The sequence below is a fragment of the Bos taurus genome, chromosome 3, assembly GCF_002263795.3.
Source record: "Bos taurus isolate L1 Dominette 01449 registration number 42190680 breed Hereford chromosome 3, ARS-UCD2.0, whole genome shotgun sequence".
In the NCBI taxonomy this organism is placed as follows: domain Eukaryota; kingdom Metazoa; phylum Chordata; class Mammalia; order Artiodactyla; family Bovidae; genus Bos; species Bos taurus.
Genome location: NC_037330.1, coordinates 59929575 through 59951323, shown reverse-complemented (window position 1 = coordinate 59951323; position 21749 = coordinate 59929575). Strand labels below are relative to the sequence as shown.

Below are 21749 nucleotides of genomic sequence, written 5' to 3'. Positions count from 1 at the left end.
TGGTTGATTAAAGCTTTAGAAAAGCTACTCCTTGGTTACAAGTGAACCGATAATTCTGGTCTAATGTTGCCGTGGTAACAACTCATGCTGATATAATTGAGAACATCTTATACATCCTGGTTCGAACATTTTCTCCCTGCCATTTTGAGTTGTTCTAGCGGTATATGAAGGAGGCTAGAATAGCTTGAAAGAAATCAAATCTAGTTATACACATCTTTGGCATTAATCTGATGTTTATTAGTGATCTCTTGCACTGAACAGTTAAGCTTTGCTTCTAGAGGCTTTTCTTTTTAAAACAAAAGAAAGCTCTTTTCATTTTCTCTGTGCTGCATGCTCTAGTGTATGTGTTTACACCATCGGTTCTTCTACCTCTAGAGATTAGCATAACTCCCTTTGCTGTTGGATTGTTGTTTTGAGCAATATGTTTTGGAAAGGTTGATTTTCATCATGAGTGGTAAGTATGCTCTCTGAGACTCTCTAACTTTGTATTTTTAAAAAATATTTAACTGTAAGAGGGGAAAAAATGTTTTTCAGAGGGGTAATTGTAAAGCCAGAGCTACAATGAGTTACATTTTCTCTTGATGCTTTTTCATTTAGGGCTTACAGTAATTTGCCTTTTAAATCCATTAAGAACTGTGAACAATTAATACCACTATTAATAGTCAATACCAGGAATCAGTTTCTAGTCTATCTTATGGTTTAATTTATTATATTCACTAATATGTTGTTATTAATTGTGTTATAAATTAGTGAGTAAAAGATCCACTATGGTAAAAGGAATTTTTTTTTAGTATCTAATCCTGAAAATAATTAAACTTCCCATTTATTGGCTTTGTCATTCTAATATTAATTTTTATCAATTTCTTTTTGGTTATATAAAAAATACTCAATCTTGAATAAGATGTTGCCAAAATTTTATTGATTTATTGGTTGCTTTTAACTGTAATTCATTGAGAAATAGGGATTTAATGATGAAATAAATATATGCCTTTTGGTTTTGGAGGCTTGGCTAAAATTTTTAGGATAATTTTTAGGGAAATAATTTGTTAGAATAAGTACTTTTGGGATGATTTCCTTTTTGTTTTATAACATGATTTATTTTTTTCTAAACATTTCTAAAAAATGTTTTTTGAGAAAATATACTACAGTATATACTGCAGTTTATCAGAGGGTAAAAGCTGTTCACTTTAAGCCAAACCTGCAGCTAAAAATAGATACCCTGTTGTTAGAGTGAGTAATATTTGCTTAGAGCATAATTCATTAGCATCTTTTTGCTTAGCTAAAAAAAGAGGATGTTTATTAGGTTAACCTTTGAATCAGATGCGTGTTTAGGAAAGGTATTTTATGGTTATTCATAACTGTCTTTAATTTATACTTAAAAGATTTGGATTGGAATTCAGAACCTGAGAGAGATGGATTTTTGCTGTATAGTGGTAGAATTCAAAATAAGTGAACCTTTTCTTCCATAATTAGAGACCACCTTATTGTTGCAAATAAACATCTAGCTGTATAATATACACCTCTTCAGTGCTATTAGGTATTTACTTATAAAGTGATATTAGACATTAAAAGAACATTTTTACATGCAGCATATTAAGAATTAATTGTTATTATTATCCTGTTATTTTTCTGTTAGATGTAGATGTTTCTGTTCTAGTGTGTTAAATTTGGGCTAATATTACAAAAGCAACATGTTAACATTTCTTAGGACTTCTTAGATATCGATCAAAACTGAATATACCTGGTTATCATACTTAAAATAATGGATTTCTTTGAATCCAGGCAGTGTGTTTTTCTATTTGACAGTGTTTTAGAAGTTTTACAATTGAATGTGTTGGTTTTAGCTGAAGAAAATTGTTACTGCTTCTCTATTGCTTGACTTTTCTTTCAAGAAAGCTATGGATTTTTCAGATAGTTTGATATACTTGATCATATTGGTCTGCCTTTATAGCCTTTTCTACCTCAGGAATTATAGTAGTGACAGCTAAACATTCTGACTTTTTCAGAATTGTCCAATTTCAATTAATTTTGTACATAAGTGGTTACATGCCTTAGCCATTTCAAAATATGGAAAATTTCAAGTGAAGCGTGGTTTTATTTGTAAAAATAAGCAAGTGCCAGACCCTATTACCTCAGTCTTTAGCAATATATATGTGTGATATTTATGTGTATGTAGTACTTTTCTAGTTAAAAAGCGATTTCTTTTCTCCTTCCTTGCCTATCAAATATCAGCTTTGGGGGGAGGAATAGTTTTCTCTGGGAATCTATCTTTGGCCCTCTTTTAATGCTGCGTTCCCTCTGAAAGCTCTCATCCATGCCAGCATCTTCAGTAGTTACCTGAATGTTCAGTGCAAAGTGCGTTTTCTCTTTCCATCCCACGGATCTGCTCCTTTTTCATTCATTCTGGTTTTTGTTAATGATCCCACTCCCCATGTAGGAACTTAAATAGAAACCTTGTAGTAACTCTGAACATGTTTCTTACTCCCCAGACCTGCACTCAGCCATTAATTTCTATTGGTTCTACATTAGAAATGTCTCAAAAATCACTCAAATTTTTCTATTATCACTGACACTAAGAATGCCTTTAGATCAGGAACTCTATATATTTTCAATCTTATTGCAGTAACAACTTCACTGGTCTCAGCTCCAATTTTATATCTCTTCAGACCATTTTCCATACTGCCATTTTAAAATTGCAGATATGTCCATTTCTTAATCCAACATTTTCAGTTACTCCTTTTTGTCTCTCAGATAAAGGCTAAACTCCTTAGTGGGGCATACAAGATCAGTGACCTGCCTTTCTAACTTTATCTGCATCATTCTCATAAAATTCAGATCTAGTTATATTATGCTATGTATTATTCCTTGCTACCTTTCCATATTTATACCTTTTATCATAAAAATTCTGAAAACCAGCTATGCTTTTCAGTGCCTCCATTATTGATTCTCTAGAGTTAGATGATTCCTCTGTACTCTCAAAGCAAACTTATAAATTATAACAATTACTTGTATTATACTGAATTTATGTACTTGCATATCAATTTCCACTATCTATCCTTTGAACTTCTTAAGTCAGGGTCAGTTCAGTGTTCATCCATGTGTTTCCAGCTGTTACCTTGGTACCCCAAATATAGCAGTGAATTTTTAAATTCATGTGCAGTAAATGAATGATTAAAACTTATCCATTTTTTACATACTTGAACACTTTTATTACTTTATTGGTGAAGAATATCAGTCACGTGTTTTTATTTTTTTGGTTCATGTGCTTATTGGAACATAACTAGCATCATGATACCAAAATCTCAAATAAAAACTGTTTGCCCTGCTGTAGTTGAGGGCAAATCTCTGAAAAAAAAATGTTTTGCTATGCTTTGAATTACAGGAAAGTTACAGATTTGAGCAAAAGCATTTGATTAATTCCCCTTTTTAGATATATACTTTCTAGATTGAAAACTTAAGAACACAGTACTGGGGAAGCAGTATATTAGTGGTATTAAAGAAGGGTACTTGCCTGGAAATAAACAGTATTAGATTGAAGATCAGACACCAAAGTGTAACAGTTTTATTTTGAGTGGCTTGCCTTCATGGAAAAGAAATAAAAGTAGTTTCACCCTTATTAACTTGGATGGATAAGGCTTTTAAAAAGAAAGACTGTGGGAGAGAAGAGAGAAAGATCCAACACTGCTGATTTCTTTCATTCTAAAACAGTTAATAGTGGGACAACTAGAAATTTGTTAGTCTACTCAAGTTGAGAAAAGTGACTTTTCTTCTTCCAGGTGTAACAGGGCTCTTACCTGATGTAGTGGGCATCACTACCAGTGAAGAACCATATAGTCCTGGCTCCTTTCCCATTTTTGAAAGTTACTGGATTATTTAAATGATAATATAAATATGTATATGTATCAACTAAAAGATCTGAAAAGTTGATTTTAACATACCCAAATAGGAGACGGGAGGATCCAACTTTTTGGGGTGGGAGCAATTGTAAAATTTTGAAAAGCTTCTCATTGTTCATGAATGAATAAACAAGAAATGCAACAGTGTGTAGCCTATAAAAGAGATAATGCTCAAGGATAAGTTCATAGCCTTCAAGAGGAAGAGAATGACCTTATGTTTAGAAAATGTTTGTGGGGAGGATTTAAAATAAGAACTTATAATAGCATCTATGTGGAGTTCTTAAAAATTTCAAGTGAACATGGACTCTATAAATAAGATGTGAAAGATAGAAAGATGAAACAAGAGACTAGGATGAGAGGAGAGCTGGGTGAGAGGCAGGAATAGAAAAGGAACAATAATGATATGGTAGGAGAAGATTATAAGAAAATGAACCTGGTATTTGTAGAATATAAAACTGCATTAGAAGCAGTAAAGAGTAAAATAATCACTGCACAAAGGTGAATTAATGATGTAAAGAACTAACTTGATAAAACTTACGAGAATGTAGGGAAAATGGATAGGATAAAAATTTCGAGGTGAAAAGTATGTTAGATAAAGTAGGAAGCTCTACAAATCGGATGGATAGCATTCCCTCAGAACAGATAATGATGAATAGAACAAAAACAATAATAAAAATTAGGATTTAGGAAAACTTAGTTGAAGAAAAACTTAAATGTATAACTTGGAGCTCATTGTTGACAAAGTTTAACAAAAACACCAGCACCTAAATATATCCTGATGGAAGTTTTGAATTACATGGATAAAAATAAGGAATTCCACAAACATCCAGGTCTCTTTGCATCTTACAATGTAACACACAGTTTGTCTTATAAAGAAAAAAATTCATAATTGGAGACTGGATAATTTGAAAATTCTTCTAGACCAAAAATTGACAAAGATACAAGAGCACATAGAAGAAAGTACTAAATAAAATGTAACAAGCATCCCTTTCAATGAATACCTGAACTTACAGGAATATAATAGAAATCCCCAGTGTGCAAAAAGTCAAATGGTGAGTGAAAAATCAGAGCTGTAATGGAGAGCATACTTGAGTATCCTGAGGAAATTTTTATACCTTGGTCACCAAAGGGCTTTTGTTTTAAACAGCCTCACAGAGACAGAAGATGATTTCTTTGATCCATTCAACTTGGGATATCTTAGATTCCTATGTAAAGCCAGGATCCACAAAGGATCATAACCTCAGTGAAAGCATAGACTAAAAAATAAAATGTCTCCTCTGACACAGGGTGAGAATACGGAAGCTTGCATTTCCTGGCTTTGGTTCCTGGGGAACTGGGAGGGCCGTGTGTGCATGTGTATGGGATTCTTCTCCTGAGAGTTTATAATCAACTGCTTCTCCTCCAGTAGATTTCATGTTTTAATCTGTATTAATTGTGTGGTTTAATAATTTTAAGTAAAATACCTTATAGTAACAGTGTCAGGCTGGTAACATCTATCAGATGCCAGGCAGAAGCTAATATGAAGCATATCCTCAAATCAAACCCTGTGGTTTTCTCACAGATAAAGGCCAACTAAACTTTGAACTCACAATCCAAAATCAAAATAGATACACAACACACACACACACACACACACACACACACAATCTACAGCAAAAGATAGTCAGCAGGTACTGCAGCATTAGATCCTACCAAGAATGTCAGAGAATAGAATTTTCATATTCAGACTACTGTTCAAAATTAATAATCACGTAAAAAAGAAATATGAGGAAAAAATTATATATGCCTCCCACAGAGCTTCAAAATACATAAAATTGACCCATTTAGAAAGAAAAATTATAACTGTAATATTTATAGATATATATAAAGAATTGTTACCCAGTAATTGGAGAGTACACAGAAATATTTAGAACACTTACAAAATTTGACTACATATATTTGAAATACTTTAAAGAATTGAGATATAGGCTTTGGTCTCTGGGCTTCCCTGTTACTTCAGATGGTAAAGAATATGCCTGCAATGCAGGAGACCTCGGTGCAATCCCTGGGTCAGGAAGATCCCCTGGAGAAGGGAATACCAACCCACTGCAGCCATTTATTATTATTATTATTATTATTATTATTATTATTATTATTGCCTGGAGAATTCCATAGGCAGAGGATCCTGGAGGACTACAGTTCATAGGGTTCTCAGTGGGTTGGACAATCCTAAGTGACTAACACTTTCACTTTTTCTTTCACTGTGGTCTCTGACTGCAAAGCAGTAAAGTTTAATCAATAATAAAAGACTAATTAAGTAAACACAAATATTGTATTTGGGGATTTAAAAAATTCCAGTAACACACAGGTCAAGAAATAACTAATAAACTTAAAATTCAGTATGTATCAGAACTTGTAGAGTACAGCTAAAGTGGATTTAGAGACAAATTTTTAAATGTGTATATTAGGAAAAGGGAAAGATATTTATGATATAAGTGTGCAAGTAAAGTTAGGGAAAACACAGCATGGTTAATCAAAAGAAGAAAACTAATAGGGACATGAGCAAAAATCAGTGGAATAGAAAATAAAGATTCATCAGAGCCAAAGGTTAGTTCATGGAGAAGACTTTTTAAAAATTTGATTACAAACTATTTAAAATTTAATCATAGTTAAAATAAAAACTTAACAAAATTAGGACTGGACAGTTTTATAGTCAAGTTCACAAAGAACAAAAATTTTGATCTTGTGCAAAACTTCAAAGAATTAAAGAGGATATATTCTTAATTTCTTAAATCTGTGTATTCTAGTATAACTTTACAAGTAAAGTATGGGAAAGAAATCAATTAGAAACATGTTCTCTGAAGTTAGTAACAGGAACAGGATTCTCATTGTCTGTACAGTATTACACTGTGACTCATAACTTGAACAGTAAGACAAGAAAATGTTGGAGGAAACCAAAGTATCATTATTCATAGATATGATTATCTACATAGAGAATTCAAGAAACTCTACCAGTGTTATTTTAGAATTGATAAGAGAGTCTGCCATGTAATAAGACCACTATATAAACATCATTTGTGTGTTATACATCAGCAACAAACAAATGGTAATTAAAAAAAAAAATCTCCTTTTTACAATAGCCACCAGAGCTCTAAAGACCCTAGGAATAAATCTAATAAAAGAATAATAAGACCTTTAAGAGAAAAATTATAAAATTCTATTGAGATATTTATAATCTTTAACAAGCAGTTAAAATTTCATACCCACTAGATTATCAAAAATTAGAAAAAACAGTAATGCATTTTGTTGAGGTATGGATCATCAAGAATATGGTGGTAATATAAACTGGCACAACCATTTATTGAGCCATTTATTATTATCTAGTTTAGTTGAAAACGTACATACCGTATCAGCTAGGGATCCACTCCTAGCTCTATATTGTCCAGCAACAAGACAAAATATTTGAATTCAGAACCAAATGTAAAATCTTTAGCATATATTGTGGTAGGTATAATATCCTCTGAGAAAAAGCCTCAGTGAACAGTTATGCAAGTATAGTGCATTTCAAAGAGCATTTCAAAAATTTTCTGGGTCATTTGTTTTATGACTGTAAATTTAGTGATATTTATTATTATAAAATCCTATTGGGAACATCTTCAGTCAAACATGGTTTGGATGGTTAGAAAATCCACAGCATTCCTAGATAGAAAGTTGGGAGAGAAGGCATATGTGTGTGATTAGTAGTGAATTAGTACACTGTGTGGATTCCTAGTGTATCCATCTGCCCATGATTGATAAATAGATACTAATCAAGTAAGTTAGTGTGTGTTTCTATAGTTTGATCATTTATATATGTCTCACCAAAAGTTTTAAATTTTTTTAGCCGTGTAGTGAAAGAGTGAGTCAATTATGATGTTCACTTGTAACCAAGACTTGATAAAGAATTAACTAATAAAAATCATAAGGAGAGGACAGAACAGTAAAAATTAGTATTGCAACACAAAGTAGAGCCTTTAATGCCTATTAAGTTTCCAGCCACTCATCCATGTGTGACTTTGTGCAAGACTAATTAATATCTTAGAAAACAAAAGTAGGCATGGTCTCATCCACTGAACTGCACAAATACAGTTGTAGTAGTTAGAGTTGTTTTTTATATCCATGCTCATTTTAAGGTTACAGTGAATTTGCTTTGAATAAACATGTTTGAATATGTTGAAGCAACATGTCTCTTCAACAAAGTGAACACAGTTGCTTTTCAGATTAAAAGGATAGAAATATGGTGTTTCATTAATATATTTGCAGAGTAGAGTTTTAACTGGTTTTAAAAAATATGTATCCAAAGAATTAATTGTAATCATGGTATAAAACATTTTTGAATATGTGGTTTTCATTCTGTTCCTATTTGTGAATATCTAATGAACATACATGGATTGATAACTTCTTGTGTATATGTTATTTTATGTTATTTAATCTGTTATTTATTCTTTTTGATCAAGCACGCAAATCATCAGAAGCATCTGGTAGGAATCCAATTTTTACAGAATAATTCTGTTGGTTTATTGCTCTAAGTTAGATTTTTATGAGGTATTTTGTGACTAGAATATTTTATGTATTAGCTTACTGAAATTTTTTGTACAGCATGTATGTGTGTGGGGGGTATACTTAAAAATAACAGATACAGAGCTCTAAAGAGGTGGGTGTTTGAAGTAGTGATGGTAAAAGACAAACTATTACAGTTTACTTGATTTATACTTCCTTCAGGTTTTGAAAGGGATTGTACTGTTATTTGTTGATAGAAGTTGGTATTTTTATAGGTAATTTACCTTCATTCCTATCCTATTTTGTGCTTTCTGACATACACTGAATAACTCAAATAGAATATGCTTTTATTTAGGTAAAGAATGAAAATGAAAGTAATTTAATTACAAAGAGATTAGGGAGGGAGGTCCATGAATTATAATTTGCTCAGTAAAAAATTTTTTAACTTATTATAAGAAAAGATACTAGTAAGAAACAATTGCTTATAGTACCAAATACTTAGTCTTTCCCTAATAGAAAATTTTAGAGGGACAGCTCCTTCTTCTGTTCCCTAAATGTATGCCATCAAGATTTAAAATATTCAGACCTGCAATCTCCAGTGGTATTCCTGCTTACTCTATCTGGTTCCCCTCATTCTTTAGCAAGTTATCTTGCCTCCTGTTTCCCAGGAGTAGAGTATAGCAATTGGGAATAACAGTTTATTCCTGTTCCTTCCCACACATTGTAAAGAGTTGCTGTGGTAAAGAGCTACCTGCCTGATTGGGCACTTGCTTGCTACGCATTCACTTGCCACTGCTGCTGTACACCTTTACCCTGTCTGCAAGTCTGTTGCCATTTCCTGAATAAACCATGCTCTTTCCTCCATGCCTTTTATTCAAGATCATCCCAGCCTGTCCTTCTCCTCAACTTTATCTGCCAGAGGAACTGTTTATCCTTCAGGATTCAGCACAAATGCCACATCATCTTTTATGACTTAACTTACTACCCAAGAATTTCCTCTTTTGCACTAGACTAGCACCTATAGATTTCTTAGTTGTAATCCTTGTCACATTCCATTACAGTGGTTCATCTATCTCCCCTTTAGCTTCTCATCTGCTTAATAGTAGCGATATGTTTATGCTTTATTGTGTTCCCCAATTGTGACTCAGTTTCTGGTACCATTGAACAATGCTCTACAAATGTTAAGAAGATGGTTAAAACAGCACCAATGAAGACACTGTTTGTCTGGAAGACATTATTTGTCTCTCAGAAGGGACTTAACGAAGTATTACAGTTCAGTGTCTTTGCCTACAGTGAAGTTTTGAATAAAGAACAAAAGTCCAGAGATAGCACTGCAGTGGTTATAGGATGTATATTTAAATTTAGTATTATTAGTGCAATTGCTATGAGGAGTTAAACTTTTAGTTGTGATCTTAAGGAAAATTAGAAAATTAGTATTGATGTTGGCACTAAACACTTATTATTGATTTTGTTTGCTTACCATTTAATCCTAAAATATTCTATTTGAATATATTCAGTCAAATAATTGTTTCTACATTAATACTTTATTCTGTACAAAATATTCTGTGAAAATGTGTATAGGTGATTTCATGCTAATATGCTGTCCTGTGTCATTTAATCATTGTTTATTTTTCGGATACAAGCTTGCTCGTCTTCAGAAGTATCTGGTAGGCAACTACTTTTAATAAAACAAATGTTACCTTTCAAGACTTTTTATTTGGTTGTTTGCAAGTTGTTATGCTATTAATATAGTTATATTTTTATAAAATATTCTGAGTTAATAAAATATTTTAGTTGAAAGAAATGGCTTATTTAGTTTTGTGTTGAGTTTTATCTACAGAAATGATTTATATTATGGTTTCTTATATGATATTTTAGAAACAACATATAGTACTGTGAAATAGTGTACATGGTACACTTTATATAGAGGGTAGCACAAAACTGATAAGCACACACCACTTAAATTAAATAACCCAGGTTAATGAAAGGTTTTTGGCAGATAATTATGCTATTGTAAATTTTGGAAAAAAAAAAAAAAACAGCTAATATTTTAATTGGGTATTTACCCTAGGAAGTTTATATTCTATTTTGTCCTATTTTCTGTTTCTCTTCTATTTTCTGACACCCATTAAAAGAAGTTAAATAAAATTGTCTTTTTACTGCAAAAGAGGGAGGTGACATTTATCTCATTACAAATAAAACTGGAGAATTCACTGTCTGGAGTAGTTGTAATTTGTACCATAAAAGATTTCTAAACATTTCTTATAAAACGTGAATGATAACCTCCTTTAAATGTTGCATAACAGCATACTGTAACTAACAACATGCTCTTTTTATAATAGGTAGCAATCTCGAATCTAGCAGCAACACAGAACCAAAAACTGCCTAATAAATAAATATACTACCTATAATTAGTGAAACATTGCAGAATTATCTGAATAACATAAAATATTTCATACTTGATTTTCATAACATGGAATATTCCATACTTAAATTTTTAATAAATTTTCCTAATGTTTAAAATGAACTCAAATTTTTAACAATAGCCTATGTGTAAATATATTCAAAAATACTTTGAGGGTGGTAAGAATTAAGTTTTTTTTAATGTACTTGTGGATGTTCATAAAAATTATCACTTCCTTCATCTCATGAATAGGGGTAAATATTTCTACAAATCAACCCTAGGTGAACATATATATTCATTTGGTATGCTCACTTCTTAAACTGAGAAGAGAAAAGAGAAAAAGAGAAAACTTTATTTGGAAAATAAATATAATTGAAATATATACTTCTGGGAAGAAATTGAGTTAATTTTTGGTGTCTTCATTTTTTTAGCACCTAGCTTGCTCCATTATTGACCATTCCCAGGTAGGTCAGGTGGTAAAAAAATCCACCTGCAATGCAGGAGGCCCCAGTTCGATTCCTGGGTCAGGAAGTTCACCTGGAGAAGGGATAGGCTACCTACTCCAATATTCTTGGGCTTCTCTGGTGGCTCAGACCATAAAGGATCCGCCTGCAATGTGAGAGGATTGGATTCAATCTCTCCATTGGGAAGATCCCCTGGAGGAGGGCCTGGCAACCCACTCCAGTATTCTTGCCTAGAGAATCCCCATGGACAGAGGAGCCTTGCTGGCTACTGTCCATGGGGTTGCAAAGAGTTGGACACGACTAAGCACAGCACACAGAACAAAATATATTTGCAGAAAAATCCTTTGTTGAGATGATTTTTCCTAAGGAGAGTTAGGAATCACTGTGTTTTTAAATAGGTATTTATGATTACTAAGAAGTATTAGAACCAATTTTACAGCATATATGTATGTCGTGTTAAGTCACTTCAGTTGTGTCTGACTCTTTGTGACCCTATGGACCTTAGCCCTCCAGGCTTCTCTCGAAAGAATACTGGAGTGGAGTGCCATGCCCACCTCCAAGGGATCTTTCCAACCCAGGGATTGAACCCATGTCTCTTGTGTCTCCTGTATTGGCAGGCAGATTCTTTACTACTGCACCACCTGGGAAGCCCATAAGCCATATCTACATTTAAACTTAATTAAATCATTGTGATATCCTGCTACAGCCACAGGCTTTGGAGCTCAACACATGTGAGAGCTTCCTGGGTGGAGCTAATGGTAAAGAATCCGCCTACCAACACCAGGAGACACAAGAAATGTAGATTTGATCCTAGGGGTTGAGAAAATCTCTTGGGGTAGGAAATGGCAACCCACGCCAGTATCCCCTGGAGAAGGGATACACTACCCACTCCAGTACTCTTGGTCTTCCCTCATGGCTCAGCTGGTGAAGAATCTGCCTGCAATGCAGGAGTCCAGGGTTCAATCCCTAGGTTGGGAAGATCCCCTGGAGAAGGGAAAAGCTACCCACTCCAATATTCTGGCCTAGAGAATTCCATGGACTGTATAGTCCACAGGGTAGCAAAGAGTCGGACACGACTGAGTGACTTTCACTTTCCATTATTCTTGCCTGTTAAGTCTCATGGACAGAGGAACCTGGCAGGCTGCAGTCCATAGGGTTGCAAACACTCCGAACGACTGAAGTGACTTAGCACACACACACCATCAGTGATTATAAGCTTTAAAAATAACTGAAGATAAACATTTAGAAAGTTAAGTTTACCACTGTTTAATAAAATGCAAAGCAAATATATGTGTCTCTAGATTACCTATTGTTTTAGAATTATTCCTAATCTAGCATGTTGTGAAATATTTTTTGTTTATATTTATAAAATATATATTTTGGTTAACTAATACTTTTAAAAAGAGTTAACTATGTCATCTTTGTATCTAAATAGTCCACATATAAACTAGAGATTTGTGTATGTGTATATATATACTTATGTAACAAAAAGTGTTTCAGGAACAAGATTGTCTTTGTGGAACTATCTAATGACATTATAATTAAGGCTTATCCTTACTCTAAAAGGGAATCTCTTTATATGTTGAAATAATTTGTAAAATTCAACATCTTTAATTCACATAGTTTCTGATAATTTTTATATAAGGCCTTTATGAGAATTGTTATTTACTTTCTACAGTATTACTTGACAGTAAACTCAGAACACTGATGTATTTCAAAGATTTTCCTGAATATCCTATTAGTGCATGAAATTAAGCAGTACTTAAAATTTCTCCTTTAGTTTATTCACCAAGCAGGAAAAAGGAAATTTTCCTTCAACTTACCATCTTTGGCAAATACTGCCAGTCCTTCCTTTGACCAGTTACTTTTTTTAACTCAAGATCCAATTAGCAAAAAGTGACAGGAGAAGCTGAAACAGGATGTTAGGGATTCTTTTTTCTTTTCCTGATTTTCTTCCATGTCTCCAAATTATCTATACTCATGTAGGCATCTGGAGAGTTTATACTGCAATTTGATATGCAAAAAGTTCTATAGATAGAAGATAACTAAAAATATTTTTCAAAAGAAATCAGGGGTATATTTTGGGAATCACAAGTTGTTTCTTAAAAGCCACAGTTGCATTTAGCAATAAATTATGTTTTTAACTTATTTTGTAGCTGTCATTTCCAAGTCAATGCCATGTGCAGATATATCTGTTTTATGCAAAAAAGAAAAGAAAAATTTTTCAAAACCACTCTTCTTCCATTGTAACTAGTACATTAAGTTTTAGAAGTAGGATGACTTGAACCTTCCTAAAGTCAAAGAAAATGTAATAATTTTCCACGCCCCAAATCCACCCTTGGGAGAAATTAGATCATATGTGCATAATTAGGTGCAATTTTTTGATTCATTGTTTTGGTGAATGAGATTTTTATACAATGGGAAGATTCTAATTTTAAAAATTATTTTTCTCATTTCCTAAAATAGGCATTTTGAGAGTATTTTCCAGCAAAATACAAGTGACAGTTTATATAAAGTAGTAAAATACTATCTTCAGACATGCACACTAGTGAGTGTTACATAAAACTAATGTCTGCTTTTGGTGCCTCTTAACACCATTTTGAAATCTCAAAGCAAATGTCAACAGGCCTCTTGATTAACAGTGTTTTGCCAAAGGTACTTCATCAGGGGAATGTATATCTTAAATATCTTACTTAAATAGTAGTTTAATAATACAGTATCAGTAGATGATCTTATTAAATTATTTGTGAACCCCTCACTTGAACTTTTAATTTTGTCTTTTTATCATCCCTTTCATCATTCTTATAACTTCTGAAATAAATGCCGATGTGCCACTTTTTTGCCCTTTACTGTTTAAACACTATTTAAATGCTATTTACTTGTTTCTTTATAGATTCAGATATCAGAGGAATATTGGGAACTCTCCCTTCCCCAAAAAAGAAAGACTAAAAGATTTACTTCTTTTATAGTTACGTTTTTATCTCAAACTTAACTATGGGAACAATGATAAATTTTGTTAATGCCATTTTATATCTCTGGAATTTTTTTCCTATTCGTTTCTAAAACCCTGAAGTTCTTTTGTAAACAGAAGTCACTGTTAATAGCTTTGTGGGAAGACTATGAAAAAGAATTCTTTTAAGTGTTTCATCATTTAGCAAATCTAAAACTTCAAACCACAGCTCAATAAAATAATGTGACTATTATTGATCACTATATAACCATCTGATTTTGAATTACTTTAGTTTACATTATGAATTAAGCATTCAGGCATTTAGTTTTGCTCCCAATTTAGAATGAGATTTTTAAGCTGTTTGGGTTTTTTGGTTGTTTTATTTTTAAGTCTTTGTGGCTATTCTTGTGTTAGTCTGTGATTTTCCCTCTTTCTCTCTACCTTTAGTAGAGAAGATACAAATGTAATAATGTAAATCCTTATGCCTGAAAACAGCCCTTTATCAAAGTCAATTATTTTTGAAATTCCATAAATGAATAAATTCACATTCTATAGATGTTTTCACTTCTTATGTTTAAAGGCTCTGTTAATATCTGGTGGCTTTTTTTTACAATAATTGTTTTTCCCTGTATTCATTTCTAACATTTTTCATTATTTTCAGGAACCATATTTTTATTATTAGATTATTATCAAGGTGACCTTCATATAGAACAGAATTAAATATTCTTAGAAACTTGAGAAAATGTTTGCTTCTTCTTTAAAGAAACTAAATAGCTCTCTAGTATACCATGGTTGTGAATATATGTTTCGTGACAACCATAGTTAACCTAAGTCTATGTTTTTGAAGCAAGTATACTTATGTGTATTTATATATATGTAGTATGGATATTCTTACAAGTCAATTTTTTTTAATATATTTTCAGTGAAAGAGTTTCTAGCCAAAGCCAAAGAAGACTTTTTAAAAAAATGGGAAAATCCTGCTCCGGTAAGGAACATTTAAAATTTTCTGTGATTTAAAATCTCGCTTTAAGTAAAATCATGATACTTGCCTAAATAACTTACTATTTTGGAAAACTTAATTTCCAAGTAGCATCAATAAATATAAGCTGAATGTAAGAATTTTGTTATAACATTAGGTTTTGATTCATTACTAATTTTATGTATACCTAAATTGGAAAAGGAACTAATTTCCAATATAATACCCAATGGTACATTTTGATACTAGTTCCAAGTTCCTACAAACTGTTTATAGTTTCTGATAGTAATTTTGATTTATGTCTTTGATAGAATATTTATTATTTTTATGAATTATGACACTAGGGATCATATTGTATAGTTTCAAATTCTTAATCACAAATGCTTGGCTATTGACAACATACCAAGTACACAAAGATTCATAAATGTTTTGATGGGTTAAGTTCAATATAATTTAAGTACTTTAGATCTTAAGATCTAAAAACTGTATATAAGAAGAACCATCTATACTTGACAAAAACTTTTTTGAATCTATTTTTATAAATAATTAATGACTTTTAGTAGCAGTTTAAATTTTAAAAACTTTTTTCCTAGCATAAAAATCCTTTTCAAATTTTTTTTACTAAAAAATATTTAATTCTAGGTAAAATGCTTTGTTTTAAGAAGATGCTATCATTACCAAGATGTAGAGCATGAGCCATAAAACACAGTCACTCTGATGATTAAAAGAAGTTAGACATTGTCTAATTTGAAACATTAAGGGAGGTGAGGCTGCTGCTGCTGCTAAGTCGCTTCAGTCGTGTCCGACTCTGTGCGACCCCATAGACGGCAGCCCACCAGGCTCCCCCATCCCTGGGATTCTCCAGGCAAGAACACTGGAGTGGGCTTCCATTTCCTCCTCCAATGCATGAAAGTGAAAAGTCAAAGTGAAGTCGCTCAGTCGTGTCCGACTCCTAGCGACCCCATGGACTGCAGCCTACCAGGCTCCTCCATCCATGGGATTTTTCAGGCAAGAGTATTGGAGTGGGGTGCCATTGCCTTCTCCAGGGAGGTGAGGAAGATGTCATATTTGTATGAAAAGCAATGACTGGCAGAAAGAGATATTCTGTTGTCTATTAATAATGTTTATTTTCATTATTAATTTGGGAATTTTATTAAACATTTCAATCCATTGTTGATAAAACCAAAAATTAAATATTAATCCATAAAATTAATTCAAACAGAATTATAAGGACTTTTTCTGTATTGATACAGAATCTCATAGCAATTTAAAATTGAGAAATAGGAATGAATACAAGTTTTATAAATAAAAACTTAGAGTCACTTGCTTTCTCCTTAATGATTTACTAAGAAGCTCTGAGCAAAGGCAAGGTTTGATTTGCAAAAGATTAAGTTCAACTACAGTGAATTCCAGTAGCAATTCAAATTCCTTACTTATAAAAGAACCATATTGCATCATATATTTCTTAAGCTTAATGCTATACAGACTGGTCCTTGGAATTATTTTTTCCAAGATTTTCATGAAGACATTTATAATGAAAACCTATTAAACAAATGGGTCAGCAATTACTGTTTGATGCTATTAAGCGCATAATTTGTTCCCTGTAATCTTCATTCTGTTGTGGCAGCAACAAATTCAGTAGATTGATGCCTCCAATTTTTTGCTTCTATGCTATAGTTAAAGCCAAACAAAGACATTTTGCTTGTAACAAAGCATCTATTCAAGGAGAAAAAGAGACTGATTATTGTTCTGGGATTCCAACTTTTGGTTATCTTTGTGGGAGTGAGGAATTCTTTTTACCTTATTGTTACTTTTTAAGGTAATACAGGGTTATTATCACATAAGAGAGAGAAAATTATTTGGATCTCTCATGCTGTTATTATCTAGTTTATATAAGGATAGAAAGACATAGAAAGGATAGTAAGACACTGCTTTCTTCAGAGATAACTGGTGAAATGACTGATGCTCAGCTTATCTATTCATTACAATTTTTTTGCAAATGTACTGTGTGGCTTCCATGATTACATACTTCTGGTCACTTTTCAATTACCAAAATATGTATCTAATTTATTATAAATCCAGTACTATGAATTCATATTGGAATGTGACCTTTTATATTTCAACTGAGGATCTTATTTCCTCACATTACTATTACTCTTTGTTTATGATATAAGTCTCTCCTCAAATGTAAGATCCTTTCTTATTCAAAGGGAAAAACAGAATCAATAAACTGGAATTTCTGTAGTCTTTTTATATTGTTTTTAAATGGATAGTTATAAATTGTCTATTCTGATAATATATTATTAAGTCTATTATAGTTATCATATTCTTCTTATGAATACTTCTAATTATAAAATATATTTTTTCCTGTATATTTAGAATAATGCTGGGCTGGAGGATTTTGAAAGGAAAAAAACCCTTGGAACAGGTTCATTTGGCAGAGTCATGTTGGTGAAACACAAAGCCACTGAACAGTATTATGCCATGAAGATCTTAGATAAGCAGAAGGTTAGTGTATTTATTTGTCTGGTTTTCTTTTGGAATTTTTTAAAACTTTTTTAAATTTTAAATTGAAATACAATGCTGTTAAAATGTTGTGTTAACTTCAGGTATACAGCATAGTGATTCAGTTTTATATGTTATATATATATTTTTTTCTTTTTTAGATTCTTTCCCATTACAGGTTATTACAAGATATTGAGTATAGTTCTTGTACTATACAGGTTCTTGTTGGTAATATATTTTATATTTATTAGTGTGTATTTTTTAATCCCAAACTCTCAGTTTATCCCCCAGCTTTCCCCGTTGGTAACCATAAGTTTGTTTTCTATTTGCTTTCTATGTCTGTGAGCCTATTTCTGTGTTGTAAATAAATTCATTTGTATTATGTTTTTAGATTTCACAAGTAAGTAATATAATGTGATACTTGTCTTTATCTACCTTGCCTACTTCACTTAGTGTGATAACCTCTAGGCAGAACATAGGCAGAACACTCTTTAACATAAATTACATTAATATTTTTTGGCTCCATCTCTTAGAGTATTGGAAATAAAGACAAAAATAAACAAATGGGACTTATTTAAAGCTTTTGTACAGCAAAGGAAACCATAAAATAAAAAGACAACCTACAGAGTGGTAGAAAATATTTGCAAATGATGTTTGACTGCCAAAAATTAATTTCCATAATATATAAATAGCTTATACAGCTCAATATATATGTATATAAAATCCGATCAAAAATAGTGGAAATGTAAATAGATATTTCTGAAAAGAAGACATACAGATGGCCAATAGGCATGTGAAAGGATACTCAGTATTTCTAATTACATATTCAGATCAGATCAGATCAGTCGCTCAGTCGTGTCCGACTCTTTGCGACCCCATGAATCGCAGCACGCCAGGCCTCCGTGTCGATCACCAACTCCCGGAGTTCACTCAGACTCATGTCCATCGAGTCAGCGATGCCATCCAGCCATCTCATCCTCTGTCATCCCCTTCTCCTCTTGCCGCCAATCCCTCCCAGCATCAGAGTCTTTTCCAATGAGTCAACTCTTTGCATGAGGTGGCCAAAGTACTGGAGTTGCAGCTTTAGCATCATTCCTTCCAAAGAAATCCCAGGGCTGATCTCCTTCAGAATGGACTGGTTGGATCTCCTTGCAGTCCAAGAAGTCTCAAGAGTCTTCTCCAACACCACAGTTCAAAAGCATCAATTCTTCGGCTCTCAGCCTTCTTCACAGTCCAACTCTCACATCCATATATGACCACAGGAAAAACCATAGCCTTGACTAGACAGACCATTGTTGGCAAAGTAATGTCTCTGCTTTTGAATATGCTGTCTAGGTTGGTCATAACTTTCCTTCCAAGGAGTAAGCATCTTTTAATTTCATGGCTGCAGTCACCATCTGCAGTGATTTTGGAACCCAGAAAAATAAAGTCTGACACTGTTTCCACTGTTTCCCCATCCCCAGTCAGTGATGCCATCCAGCCATCTCATCCTCTGTCGTCCCCTTCTCCTCCTGCCCCCAATCCCTCCCAGCATCAGAGTCAGAACAGTATTAAGGTTCCTTAAAAAACTAAAAATGGAGATTCCATATGATCCTGCAATCCTACTTCTGGGTATATATCCAGAGGAAACCATAATTTGAAAAGGCAGATGCACCCCAATGTTCTTTGCAGCACTATTTATAGTAGCCAAGAAATGGAAGCAACATAAATGTCCATCAGCAGATGAATAAAGATGTGGTATATATGTACATGATGGGGTATTTACTCAGCCATAAAAGTAATGAAATAATGCCATTTGCAGTATCTAAGTCTAGGATGGACCTAGAGATTATCATACTAGTGAAATAAGTCAAACAGAGAAAGAAATATTACGTGATATTGTTTATATATGGAATCTAAAGCAGTGATATTGGTATATTCATTGTTACTTACCTAAAGAGTAAATTTCCATTTTATCAGCTGAATTATTAAGCACATGCACTAGAATGACTTACATTGACACCAGGCTTCAACAGTACATGAACCGTGAACTTCCAGATATTCAAACTGGATTTAGAAAAGGCAGAGGAACCAGAGATCAAATTGCCAACATCCGTTGGATCATCAAAAAAGCAAGAGAGTTCCAGAAAAATATCTACTTCTGCTTTAGTGACTAAAGCTAAAGCCTTTGACTGTGTGGATCACAACAAACTGTGGAAAATTATTAAAGAGCTGGAAATGCCAGACCACCTTACATGCCTCCTGAAAAACCTGTATGCAGGTCAAGAAGCAACAGTTAGAACTGGACATGGAACAACAGGCTGTTTGCAAATCGGGAATGGAGTATGTCAAAGCTGTATATTGTCACCCTGCTTATTTAACTTATTTGCAGAGTACATCATGAGAAATGCTGGACTGGATAAAGCACAAGTTGGAATCATGATTGCAGGGAGAAATATCAATAACCTCAGATATACAGATGACACCACCCTTATGGCAGAAAGTGAAGAACTAAAAAGCCTCTTGATGAAAGAGGAGAGTGAAAAAGTTGGCTTAAAACTCAACATCCAGAAAACTAAGATCATGGCATCTGGTCCCTTCACTTCATGACAAAGAGATGGGGAAACAGTAGAAACAGTGATAGGCTTTATTTTGGAGGGCTCCAAAATCACTGCAGATGGTGACTGCAGCCATGAAATTAAGAGACACTTGCTCCTTCGAAGAAAAGTTATGACCAACCTAGACAACATATTCAAAAGCAGAGACATTACTTTGCCAACAAAGGTCCATCTAGTCAAAGCTATGGCTTTTCCAGTAGTCGTGTATAGATGTGAGAGTTGAACTATAAAGAAAGCTGAGCACCGAAGAACTGTTGCTTTTGAACTGTGGTGTTGGAGAAGCCTCTTGAGAGTCTCTTGGACAGCAAGGAGATCCAACCAGTCGATCCTAAAGGAAATCAGTCCTGAATATTCATTGGAAGGATAGATGCTGAAGCTGAAACTCTGATACTCTGGCCACCTGATGCAAAGAACTGACTCATTTGAAAGGACCCTGATGCTGGGAAAGATGCTGGGAAGACAGGAGGAGAAGGGGTCGACAGAGGATGAGATGCTTGGATGGCATCACCGACTCAGTGAACATGAGTTTGAGTAAGCTCTGGGAGTTGGTGATAGACAGGGAGGCCTGGCGTGCTGCAGTCCTTGGGGTCACAAAGAGTTGGACACAACTGAGCAACTGATCTGAACTGACACCTCCAGATGATTTTATTGTCACATTTAACTTGCATTCCTATTTATTGTGACTATATGGCACACAAAGGTAATAGTTTGAGTGTATGCGGATTGTATCGCTGATCCTGTTCACACTGTTCACTGAACTCAGGGTAGGCAAGGCTTTAGCTAAGAGGCTGGAAGAAGACACGAGCAGCTGTAAGAATTGCAGACACATTTATTCTCTCCTGGCTCACACAGTGGCCATAGCATAGCCTCTCCTCTGGCTGACGCAGCAGTCATAGCAGCAGCTACAGTATAACCATAATGTAGCCATAATGTAGCCAGAACATAATCTCACATAACATAACCATGATGCTGCCCTAGAGTAGCCCCAAAGCAGCAGCAGCCAGTGCTTTCATGTGAAGCTCATACAGGCATACCACACAAAATTGCCAGTGACCAAGCAAGTATCTTATAACACGCATGAGTAGTGCTATAAGTTATCTCAGCTGTTATTAATGCAGCAAAGTCATGTTGACAGATCATAGGGCGAGAGGGCTAGAGAGCATGGGGTGAGAGAGCCTGACTGGTGCCATCTTGTTAATTTCCCCACGGGGATATATTATTATTTCAATAATAATTTATACATAATCAGATCAGATCAGATCAGTCGCTCAGTCGTGTCTGACTCTTTGTGACCTCATGTATCGCAGCACGCCAGGCCTCCCTGTCCATCACCAACTCCCGGAGTTCACTCAGACTCACGTCCATCAAGTCAGTGATGCCATCCAGCCATCTCATCCTCTGTCGTCCCCTTCTCCTCTTGCCCCCAATCCCTCCCAGCA

General features: G+C 33.8%; 1 protein-coding gene across 9 annotated transcripts in view; it reads left to right on the top strand.

Moving 5' to 3' along the window:
- The window catches only part of PRKACB (protein kinase cAMP-activated catalytic subunit beta), a 142831-nt gene that overhangs the window by 74788 nt on the left and 46294 nt on the right, over positions 1-21749 (top strand). For 4 of the 9 annotated variants that reach the window (XM_059881732.1, XM_005204373.5, XM_010803369.4 and 1 more), the window contains 2 exon segments: positions 15156-15217; positions 17588-17716. In XM_059881732.1, the coding sequence (XP_059737715.1) occupies positions 15156-15217; positions 17588-17716 (191 nt within the window). 9 annotated transcript variants of the gene reach the window in all.